Source organism: Oncorhynchus keta, chromosome 11, assembly GCF_023373465.1.
Source record: "Oncorhynchus keta strain PuntledgeMale-10-30-2019 chromosome 11, Oket_V2, whole genome shotgun sequence".
Lineage (NCBI taxonomy): Eukaryota > Metazoa > Chordata > Actinopteri > Salmoniformes > Salmonidae > Oncorhynchus > Oncorhynchus keta.
This window is the reverse complement of record NC_068431.1, coordinates 24591904-24604730: the sequence shown is the minus strand read 5'-3', so window position 1 is coordinate 24604730 and position 12827 is coordinate 24591904. Positions and strand designations below refer to the sequence as shown.

The 12827-nt window shown below is 41.8% G+C and overlaps 1 protein-coding gene across 1 annotated transcript in view; it reads left to right on the top strand.

Annotated features, from left to right (window-relative positions):
- LOC118389964 (roundabout homolog 3) overlaps positions 1-12827 on the top strand; it is a 133844-nt gene that overhangs the window by 75022 nt on the left and 45995 nt on the right. The window contains exon 7 of the mRNA XM_035780018.2: positions 10746-10870. Coding sequence (XP_035635911.1) covers positions 10746-10870 — 125 coding nt within the window. The remainder of the gene's footprint in view (positions 1-10745; positions 10871-12827) is intronic.

Here is a 12827-nt window from a genome sequence, read left to right as displayed (position 1 = left end):
AGACTGTTTTCCTTCTGTTGTTCTTCCATCTCAGCCAAGGTTGGTCATTGGGGGGCCTCCCGAGTGGCGCAACCGTCTAAGGCATTGTAGTGCTTGAGGCGTCACTACAGACTCGGGCTCGATCCCACAGCCGGACGTGACTGGTAGACCCATGAGGCGGCGCACAATTGGCCCAGCGTCATCTGGGTTTGGGGAGGAATTGGCCAGCTGGGATTTCCATCGCTCTCCAGCGACTCCTTGTGGTGGGCTGGGTGCCTGCAGCTGACCTCGTTTGCTGGACGGTGTTTCCTCCGACACATTGGTGCTTCTGGATTAAGCGAGCAGTGCGGCTTGGCAGGGTGGTGTTTTGGAGGATGGATGGCTCTCGACCTCCCCGCTCCCAAGTCTGTAGGGGAGTTGCAGCGGAGTAAATCAGCTACTTGCATATTACCTCAGTTTACTTGTTGAAATGATACAGGTGAGTTCAGTTATAGGGGCCCTATCTGGGATAGACAAACAATCTCAAATGATATTTTTTTTTATCATGCCCGCAGCACGAATAAAATCATGACATAATCTCAATGTGCTATTTCCTAAACTGCCCTGTGTATTAGCATGACAATAGAGGGATAAATATGCCGATGAGTGAGTGAGTGAGTGAGTGAGTGAGTGAGTGAGTGAGTGAGTGAGTGAGTGAGTGAGTGAGTGAGTGAGTGAGTGAGTGAGTGAGTGAGTGAGTGAGCGAGCGAGCGAGCGAGCGGACGGACCGGTAGCGATTTGGTCTGTTCTATCAGCATCTATTAACATTTTTTTATTTTTTTTATTTTTATAAATGTAAAAGATGGCATCCATTTTATCAGCAAAACATCAGTATGCAATGATAAGTCCACTTTCATCTTTCATAAAATGTGGATAAAACATGTTGTGGACTTCAACATGCAAGGGTTTTTGTATAAACATCTGTTTCAATTGTTTTCTTCTGGGAAATATATTAACAGCGTTTGGGGTGGGTCTACTCCAGCGCATGTGTATGTGTCTGTTGTCTGTCTGCGTCACTGTGTGACTGTGACAGCTGCCTGTCACTCTCTTCCCCTGAGGAGGCTCTCTCCGAGGACACGGCTGTGCTTTGTTACTGTGTCTGTGTGTCTGTGTGTGTGCATATGTAAGACAGCTTGAGAAGGAGAACTGACTGTTCTTGTGTGTATGTGTGTGTGTGTAAGATAGCTTGTTTGCATTTGTCTATTTGAGTTTGTGTATGAACATCACAAGAGCAATGACAAGCGCAGATGACTGCTCGACAGACTATTGTCTAATTCGCTCCACTATGTCCATCTGACTCATGCGGAAAAGGAGGGTGCAGAAAAAGCTGAATCGGCCAAGGTTTGACATCAAAAGTCTGGGTGATGCCAGCAAATGACAACACCTCCAGACTGTTCTAAGTGCAGAACTGTTAGAATAATATCCTAAGGATATTAAAACACACTGGAGCATGCTCAAGTCCACCATCCTTAACGCTTGCAAGGACACCCTCGGCTATAAGACCAAAAAGCAGAAGGACTGGTTTGATGAGAATGACTCTGAAATTGAACAGCTCATTGAGAACCTTCTGTGCCTGGCAGAACGATATCAACGGCAGGGCCACAAGAGAAGCTCATGCCAGAGCGAAGGCAGTTGTCTAACACCAGGTGAAGGAACTAAAAAACAAATGATGGACAGAAAAGGCCCTGGAGATCCAGCAGCTGGCAGACACTGAAGATTCCAGACACTTTGAGGAGCTCCTCAACAGAAGTACAACAGTTGAGATAGAGGTCAATGATCACGGCATTGGAGAACCACCTAGCCTGCAGGAGGTGAAAGATGCCATCAGGAAGAGGAGGAACAACAAAGCCACCGGCCCTGATGGGATTCCAGCAGAAACCCTGAAGGAATACATACAGTACCAGTCAAAAGTTTGGAAACACCTACTCATTCAAGGGTATTTCTTTATTTTGACTATTTGCTACATTGTAGAATAATAGTGAAGACATCAAAGCTATGACATAACACATATGAAATCAGGTAGTAACCAAGAAAGTGTTAAACAAATAAAAATATATTTTATATTTGAAATTCTTCAAAGTAGCCACCCTTTGCCTTGATGACACCTTTGCTAACTCTTAGCATTCTCTCAACCATTTCTTTCCTTTTTAATGCATTTTAGCCAATCAGTTGTGTTGTGAAGGAAGGGTTGGTATACAGAAGATAGCCCTATTTGGTAAAAGACCAAATCCATATTATGGAAAGAACAGCTGAAATAAGCAAAGAGAAACGACAGTCCATCATTACTTTAGAACATGGTCAGTCAATGCGGAACATTTCAAGAACTTTTACATTTCTTCAAGTGTAGTCGCAAAAACCATCAAGCGCTCTGATGACACTGGCTCTCATTAGGACCGCCACAGGAAATAAAGATCCAGAGGTATCTCTGCTGCAGAGGATAAGTACATTAGAGTTAACCTGTTGCGACGAGTTATCCCGTAATCGGGATCTTAAGTATAGCCTCAAGCTCATTAGCATAACGCAACGTTAACTATTCATGAAAATCGCAAATTAAATGAAATAAATGTATTGGCTCTCAAGCTTAGCCTTTTGTTAACAACACTGTCATCTCAGATTGTCAAAATATGCTTTTCAACCATAGCAAAACAAGCATTTGTGTAAGAGTATTTATAGCTAGCATAGCATTAAGCCTAGCATTCAGCAGGCAACATTTTCACAAAAACAAGAAAAGCATTCAAATAAAATCATTTACCTTTGAAGAACTTCGGATGTTTTCAATGAGGAGACTCTCAGTTAGATAGCAAATGTTCAGTTTTTCCAAAAAGATGATTTGTGTAGGAGAAATCGCTCCGTTTTGTTCATCACGTTTGGCTAAGAAAAAAACCCGTATCCGGGAGTGTAATTATAGCCTCAAGCTCATTACCATAACGCAACGTTAACTATTCATGAAAATCGCAAATGAAATGAAATAAATATATTGGCTCTCAAGCTTAGCCTTTTGTTAACAACACTCTCATCTCAGATTTTCAAAATATGCTTTTCAACCAAAGCAAAACAAGCATTTGTGTAAGAGTATTGATAGCTAGCATAGCATTAAGCCTATCATTCAGCAGGCAACATTTTCACAAAAACAAGAAAAGCATTCAAATAAAATCATTTACCTTTGAAGAACTTTGGATGTTTTCAATGAGGAGACTCTCAGTTAGATAGCTAATGTTCAGTTTTTCCAAAAATAATATTTGTGTAGGAGAAATCGCTCCGTTTTTGTTCATCACGTTTGGCTGAGAAAAAAGAAAGAAAATTCAGTCATTAAAACGTTAACTTTTTTCCAAATTAACTCCATAATATCGACAGAAACATGGCAAACGTTGTTTAGAATCAATCCTCAAGGTGTTTTTCACATATCTATTCGATGATAAGTCACTCGTGGCAGTTTAGTTTCTCCTCTCTTCAAAATGGAAACATGCACGCACCTGGAGATTACGCAATAGTTTCGACGGAGGACACCGAGCGGACACCTGGTAAATGTAGTCTCTTATGGTCAATCTTCCAATAATATGCCTAAAAATACGTCACAATGCTGCAGACACCTTGGGGAAACGACAGAAAGTGTATACCCATTCCTTGCGCATTCACAGCCATATAAGGAGACATTGGAACAAAGCGCCTCCAAAATCTGGGGCATTTCCTGTTTGAAATTTCATCTTGGTTTCGCCTGTAGCATCAGTTCTGTGGCACTCACAGTTAATATCTTCGCAGATTTGGAAACGTCAGAGTGTTTTCTTTCCAAAGCTGTCAATTATATGCATAGTCAAGCATTTTTTCGTGACAAAATATCTTGTTTAAAACGGGAACGTTTTTCATCCAAAAAATGTAATAGCGCCCCCTAATGCATAACTGGTTAACTGCACCCCAGATTGCATCCCAAATAAATACTTCACAAAGTTCAAGTAACAGACACATCTCAACATCAACTGTTCAGAGGAGACTGCATGAATCAGGCCTTCATGGTCGAATTGCTGCAAAGAAGCTACTACTAAAGGACACCAATAAGAAAGAATCAAGAACAATGAACATTAGACTGGTGGAAATCTGTCCTTTGGACGAGTGAGTCCAAATTAGACATTTTTTGTTCCAACCACCTTGTCTTTGTGAGACGCAGAGTAGGTGAACAGATGATCTCTGCATGTGTAGTTTCCACCAGGAAGTATGGAGGAGGAAGTGTGATGGTGTATTGCTGGTGACACTGTCTGTGATTTATTTAGAATTAAAGGCACACTTAACCAGCATGGCTACCACAGCATTCCGCAGTGATACGCCATCGCATCTGGTTTACGCTTAGTGGAACTATCATTTGATTTTCAACAGGACAATGACCCAAAACACACCTCCAGGCTGCGTAAATGGCTATTTGACCAAGGAGAGTGATGGAGTGCTGTATCAGATGAACTGGCCTCCACAATCACCCGACCTCAACCCAACTGAGATGGTCCGGGATGAGTTGGACTGCAGAGTGAAGGAAAAGCAGCCAACAAGTGCTCAGCAAATGTGGGAACTCCTTCAAGACCTTTGGAAAAGCATTCCTCATGAAGCTGGCTGAGAGAATGCCAAGGGTGCAAAGCTATCATCAAGGCAAAGGGTGGCTACTTTTAAGAATCTTAAATATAAAATAATAAGATAAAAGTTAAAGAATGGATTTTCAGAAATATATCAATATTAGGATGAGCAATGTTGGAGTCTGGAGTATACAGTGCCTTGCGAAAGTATTCGGCCCCCTTGAACTTTGCAACCTTTTGCCACATTTCAGGCTTCAAACATAAAGATATAAAACTGTATTTTTTTGTGAAGAATCAACAACAAGTGGGACACAATCATGAAGTGGAACGACATTTATTGGATATTTCAAACTTTTTTAACAAATCAAAAACTGAAAAATTGGGCGTGCAAAATTATTCAGCCCCCTTAAGTTAATACTTTGTAGCGCCACCTTTTGCTGCGATTACAGCTGTAAGTCGCTTGGGGGTATGTCTCTATCAGTTTTTCACATCGAGAGACTGAAATTGTTTCCCATTCCTCCTTGCAAAACAGCTCGAGCTCAGTGAGGTTGGATGGAGAGCATTTGTGAACAGCAGTTTTCAGTTCTTTCCACAGATTCTCGATTGGATTCAGGTCTGGACTTTGACTTGGCCATTCTAACACCTGGATATGTTTATTTTTGAACCATTCCATTGTAGATGTTGCTTTATGTTTTGGATCATTGTCTTGGTGGAAGACAAATCTCCGTCCCAGTCTCAGGTCTTTTGCAGGCTCCATCAGGTTTTCTTCCAGAATGGTCCTGTATTTGGCTCCATCCATCTTCCCATCAATTTTAACCATCTTCCCTGCCCCTGCTGAAGAAAAGCAGGCCCAAACCATGATGCTGCCACCACCATGTTTGATAGTGGGGATGTTGTGTTCAGGGTGATGAGCTGTGTTGCTTTTACGCCAAACATAACGTTTTGCATTGTTGCCAAAAAGTTCAATTTTGGTTTCATCTGACCAGAGCACCTTCTTCCACATGTTTGGTGTGTCTCCCAGGTGGCTTGTGGCAAACTTTAAACTATACTTTTTATGGATATCTTTAAGAAATGGCTTTCTTCTTGCCACTCTTCCATAAAGGCCAGATTTGTGCAATTTACGACTGATTGTTGTCCTACGGACAGAGTGTCCCACCTCAGCTGTAGATCTCTGCAGTTCATCCAGAGTGATCATGGGCCTCTTGGCTGCATCTCTGACCAGTCTTCTCCTTTTATGAGCTGAAAGTTTAGAGGGACGGCCAGGTCTTGGTAGATTTGCAGTGGTCTGATACTCCTTCCATTTCAATATTATCGCTTGCACAGTGCTCCTTGGGATGTTTAAAGCTTGGGAAATATTTTTGTATCCAAATCCGGCTTTAAACTTCTTCACAACAGTATCTCGGACCTGCCTGGTGTGTTCCTTGTTCTTCATGATGCTCTCTGCGCTTTTAACGGACCTCTGAGACTATCACAGTGCAGGTGCATTGATACGGAGACTTGATTACACACAGGTGGATTGTATTTATCATCATTAGTCATTTAGGTCAACATTGGATCATTCAGAGATCCTCACTGAACTTCTGGAGAGAGTTTGCTGCACTGAAAGTAAAGGGGCTGAATAATTTTGCACGCCCAATTTTTCAGTTTTTGATTTGTTAAAAAAGTTTGAAATATCCAATAAATGTCGTTCCACTTCATGATTGTGTCCCACTTGTTGTTGATTCTTCACAAAAAAATACAGTTTTATATCTTTATGTTTGAAGCCTGAAATGTGGCAAAAGGTCGCAAAGTTCAAGGGGGCCGAATACTTTCGCAAGGCACTGTATATACAGTATATTGAAGTCGGAAGTTTACATACACTTAGGTTAAAGTCATTAAAACTAGTATTTCAACCACTTCACAAATTTCTTGTTAACAAACTATAGTTTTGGCAATACGGTTAGGGATCTACTTTTTGCATGAAACAAATATTTTTTTTCAACAATTGTTTACAGACAGATTATTTCACTTATAATTCACTGTATCACAATTCCAGTTGGACAGAAGTTTACATACACTAAGTTGACTGTCCCTTTAAACAGCTTGGCTTTAGAAGCTTCTGACAGGCTAATTGACAGAATTTGAGTCAATTGGAGGTGTACCTGTGGATGTATTTCAAGGCCTACCTTCAAACTCAGTGCCTCTTTGCTTGACATCATGGGAAAATTCAAGACCAAGACCTCAGAAAATAAATTGTAGAACTCCACAAGTCTGGTTCATCCTTGGGAGCAATTTCCAAACAACTGAAGGTACAACATTAATCTGTACAAACAGTAGTACGCAAATATTAACACCATGGGACCACGCAGCCGTCATACCCCTCAGGAAGGAGACGCGTTCTGTCTCCTAGAGATGAACATACTTTGGTGCGAAAAGTGCAAATAAATTCCCTAACAACAGCAAAGGACCTTGTGAAGATGCTGGAGGAAACTGGTACAAAAGTATCTATATCCATAGTAAAACGAGTCCTATATTGACATAACCTGAAAGGCCACTCAGCAAGGAAGAAGCCACTGCTCCAAAACGGCCATAAAAAAGCCAGACTACGGTTTGCAACTGCACATAGGGATAAAGATTGTACTTTTTGGAGAAATGTCCTCGGTCTGATGAAACAAAAATAGAACTGTTTGGCCATAATGACCATCGTTATCTTTGGAGGAGAAAGGGGAAGGCTTGCAAGCAGAAGAAGACCATCCCAACCGTGAAGCACAGGGGTGGCAGCATCATGTTGTTGGGGTGCGTTGCTGCAGGAGGGACTTGTGCACTTTACAAAATAGATTGCATCATGAGGAGGGAAGTTTTGGGGATATATTGAAGCAACATCTCAAGACATCAGTCAGGAAGTTAAAGTTTGGTCGCAAATTGGTCTTCCAAATGGACAATGACCCCAAGCATACTTCCAAAGTTGTGGCAAAATGGCTTAAAGACACGAATGTCAAGGCATTGGAGTGGCCATCACAAAGCCCTAACCTCAATCCTATAAAAAATGTGTGTGCAGAAGTGAAAAAGCGTGTGCGAGCAAGGAGGCCTACAAACCTGACTCAGTTACACCAGCCCTGTCAGGAGGAATGGGCTAGAATTCACCCAACTTATTGTGGGAAACTTGTGGAAGGCTACCCGAAACATTTGACCCAAGTTAAACAATTTAAAGGCAATGCTACCAAATACTAAGAGAGTGTATGTAAACTTCTGACCCACTGGGAATGTGATGAAAGAAATAAAAGCTGAAATAAATAATTCTCTCTACTATTATTCTGACATTTCACATTCTTAAAATAAAGTGGTGATCCTAACTGGCCTAAGACAGGGAATTTTTCTAGGATTAAATGTCAGGAATTGTGGAAAAACTGAGTTCAAATGTAGTTGGCTAAGGTGTATGTTAACTTCCAACTTCAACTGTACATGTACTCTAAACAGAGTAGATTGGGGCGGCAGGTAGCCCAGTGGTTAGAGCATTATGCCAGTAACTGTATATGTGTGATTGGATTTTTTTCTACCTTCACTACCTCGGGGCGGCCCGGCCTAGGTCCAGGACCCAGTTGCACAGGGCGGGGTTCAGCCCTAGTGCCCGAACATAATGATGAGCTTCACTATGGTGTTGAAGGCTGAGCTGTAGTCAATGAACAGCATTCTTACATACAGTGGGGCAAAAAAGTATTTAGTTAGCCACCAATTGTGCAAGTTCTCCCTCTTAAAAATATGAGAGAGGCCTGTAATTTTCATCATGGGTACACTTCAACTATGACAGACAAAATGAGATGTTTTTTTCTCCAGAAAATCACATTGTATGAAGAAACGAATGTAAGCATTAGTTTCTTAAAACGTGTAGTCGGCGGAAGGCATTTCTTATTTCTTCCTTATGACACATCTTATACGTTTTGTCAATTCTGGTGTTATGTATATTTTAGATGCACCATTACAGTGTGTTCCCCAATGTGCTATCCCATGTGAGAACATTAAATCTTCTCAATTTTTCCTGCCTCTGAAGCTCAGTGCGGTAGCGCTGTGCCCTTTATGGCTAATTATTTATTGTAGCCATAGGCGATGTGTGAGTGAATGTCTCTTCAAATCAAACATCGCCATTGTTATTCTCAAGATGGAGCTTCGGCGGGGAAAAAGACCCAGTTAAAAAAAAACACTACAACTAGCTGGGTTTGTGCTTAGTCAAGTTGTCTTAATCAAACCCCTTGTCTAGTGTGGACTGGATTTGTTTTGTTGGTATTGTTGTCGATATATATCTTTTTTATTTTATTTATTAACTAGGCAAGTACGTTAAGAACAAATTATTATTTTCAATGACGGCCTAGGAACACTGGGTTAACTGCCTTGTTCAGGGGCAGAACGACAGATTTGTACCTTGTCAGCTTGGATCTTGCAACCTTTCGGTTACTAGTACAACACTCTAACCACTAGGCTACGCTGCCGCCACATACAAGTGTGTTGTCTTTGTGTGTGTGTGCGCACAAGCCTAGGGTGAGGTAGCATAAGATGTGGTTATTACGATGCGTTTCTGCGCTACTTCAGTGCTTTCATCAACCGTGACAATGGGATTTAATCAATAGGAGCGCATGCTCCAGAGATAGCTACGTAGACAGAAAAGAGGGATACATAGATCGTTGTTTTCTGGTGTTAATTTAGTTTGCTAGCTAGCTAGCTCTTCTGCCCCACAGCCCCTAGCTCAAATGACAGACAGTAGGGGATGTGTTTCAGATTTTAACTTGTTGACCTTTGGGGTCAGCATGTGGAGCCTCATTTGACCCCTGAACACGACTCTCATCGACCTCTGCCCGGGGTCTATTTTGCGGGTGATTTATCCGGTTGTTGACATGCCGACCACACCCGTCCCACTATGTGAAGAGCGAGTGTGACAGGAAGAAGGGGTAGCTTTGTCTATGGTGCGTCGATAGGGAAAAATTCAAGCTTGTGGTAGGCCTACACACTTCAGAAATAGAGCAACCATCCTGAAATAAACACACCTCCAATGTGAAAATACTCACAGGGCAGTTAACTAAAGGTGGTAGCTTTTCTGTTAGACTAACTGCTCTAGGTGGGTCGATAATGATTGCTGGGGTCTGGCTCCACTATTGGTTTGATGAATTGAAAGGAAATGAAAGAGGAGATAAATAGGATGCAACCCAAAGGCACTATTAATGTGCTCTGTCAGGACCTGTCTCTAACTCTCTTTTCCTTTCTCTCTTTCTGCCTCTCACTCCCCCAACTCACTCGCTCTACCCCCTCTCCTTCTCTCTACCCATATTCCTCTCTACCCCCCCTTCTCTTTACCCCCTGGCCTTCATCTCTGTCTGCTCTCTAATTGAGAGTGAAATAAGAGAGGTGGATCAGCCAGAGAGATGAGAAATCAATTAGGCACTGCAAGGCCAAAGGTGACATCATTACACAATCAGTCCCTCTGCAATAATAGGCAATAGCTGGTTGTGTGATCAATAGCAATCAAGAAGCTGTGTGTGTGTGTGTGTGTGTGTGTGTGTGTGTGTGTGTGTGTGTGTGTGTGTGTGTGTGTGTGTGTGTGTGTGTGTGTGTGTGTGTGTGTGTGTGTGTGTGTGTGTGTGTGTGTGTGTGTGTGTGTGTGTGTGTGTGTGTGTGTGTGTGTGAGAGAGAGAGAGATTATGAGAATGAAGTCTCATTCTCCTCACCCCCATTGTATTATTTTCCTCCTTCAAAGACATCTGAATACAAGGTTCTAGATCAAGAAGTGACCTCCAAATCTCCAGATGTGTGCCCCAGTTTAAGGTGTACATGACTGGGTAGGATAGAGAGGGAGGGTGGTCTCCTCTATATGCACCACTGAGCATGTAGAAAGCCAAAGAACCCTAAATTATGTAAGTGCTAGACTGGTAGAGTTGTCAAAGTTGTGGTCTGTATTTTATTCACTCTAAACAGAGGTGTGTGTGAGCACAACGTGCTCTGGTGGGCCTCTAAGCATTCCACACATGCACAGTGTCAATGGTGACAGCTTGGTGGACACACACACCGCTTGCAGACACACTCACAAGAAGACAGGATAGCAAGTGCACACCAAACACAGGCATACACACACACACGTGCACACACAAAGAAACACAACATGAACATATTCTGGATGTCCTAACATACTCTTCCCTCTCTCTGCAGTGCCCCCTCAGATTGTGGTTCGGCCCCGGGACCAGATCACAGCCCAGGGTCGCACAGTAAACTTCCTCTGTGGAACCAAGGGCAACCCTCCACCTGCCGTGTTCTGGCAGAAAGAAGGCAGCCAGGTAAGGCACCCACCATAGAATACTGTATCAGGTCAACACAGTTGTTCTGTATACACCAATATGACCACTTCACTGTGGAAACTGATGTTCAGTCAGTGTGGTTCTGGCACAAAATGGCTGCCATGTCAATGGCAGGCCATTGGTCGAAAATGGGTCATTGATGAAAGAGGACAGAGGAGGCTGACATGAATTGTGCAGAGCATCAGACGGGCTACAGTTAGTCAACTAACAGTACAATACAACATTGGTGACCAATTAAAGAATTGGAGTTTACACTACCATTCAAAAGTTTGGGGTCACTTAAAATGTCCTTGTCTTTTAAATAAAAATAAATAAAGTTGTCCATTAAAATAACATCAAATTGATCAGAAATACAGTGTAGACATTGTTAATGTTGTAAATAGTACCCACAAAACACCAGTCTCAACGTCAACAGGGAAGAGACGATTCCGGGAGGCTGGCCTTCTAGGACAGAGTTGCAAAGAAAAAGTAAAAAAATAAAGATTAAGATGGGCAAAAGAACACAGGCATTGGACAGAGGAACTCTGCCTAGAAGGCCAGTATCCCATAGTCGCTTCTTCACTGTTCACTGACGTTGAGACTGGTGTTTTGCGGGTACTATTTAATGAAGCTGCCAGTTGAGGACTTGTGAGGTGTCTGTTTCTCAAACTAGACACTGTAATGTACTTGTCCTCCTAATCAGTTGTGCACTAGGGCCTCCCAATCCTCTTTCTATTCTGGTTAGAGCCCGTTTGCTCTGTTCTGTGAAGGGAGTAGTACACGGCATTGTACCAGATCTTCAGTTTCTTGGAAATTGCGCACATGGAATAGCCTTAATTTCTCAGAACAAGAATAGACTGACGAGTTTCAGAAGAAAGTGCTTTGTTTCTGGCCATTTTGAGCCTGTAATCGAACCTACAAATGCTGATTCTCCAGATACTCAATTAGTCTAAAGAAGGCCTGTTTTATTGCTTCTTTAATCAGAACAACAGTTTTCAGCTGTGCTAACAATTTCAAAAGGGTTTTCTAATGATCAATTAGCCTTTTAAAATGATAAACTTGGATTAACTAACACAACGTGCCATTAGAACACAGGAGTGATGGTTGCTGATAATGGGCCTCTGTACGCGTATGTAGATATTCCATGAAAAATCAGCCCGTTTCCAGCTACAATAGTCATTTACAACATTAGCAATGTCTACACGGTATTTCTAATCAATTGTATGTTGATCAAATGTGCTTTTCTTTCAAAAACAAGGAAATGTCTAAGTGAGCCCAAACGTTTGAACGGTAGTGTATATTATAAGCTCATAGAAAGTAACAAATGTGTTATCCTTTCTATGCGCTTATAATGTAAACTCCAGCGCGAAAGGTACTGTTTCCTTGATCATGTCAACACGATGTAACAGCATTTATTTAAAAAAAAATGTTTTTATTCCTCTCCCCAGTTAACATAAACTGTTTTGCTTTATTTCCCATGGGATTCACCTGAGTACTCCCTAGTGGCTGGAATACAACTGTAATAAGCCCCTTACAACACCAGTATCACCAGCAGTACATTTACCTTTAATTCCCATAACTTCTAATCTACATTTGTTTGGTTACGGTATTTTCCATTAATAATAATGATATATTGAATGTATTACAGTCTTACTGTTGTCAATGAAGTAGTGGACACGTTGTTTGTAGAGCGCACAACCGAGGCTACACATGTTTATTTCATTCCATTTACAAGTTGTCAGTTTATTCATTGTCTTTTGTTTGGAGTGCTCCTGTCAATCTTGAGTAAGGACACACACTTAATTACGTATAGAACTAGGCCTAGGCTACCTGGCCTGCTCGGAAATGTAGGCTTATAAATGTGCCCATTTGGGGATATGATACCATTTCTCATTGTCTTAACTCACCATCACTGTGGAGATTCTCAAACTCATTTTTCTTTGACACAAACAGTAAG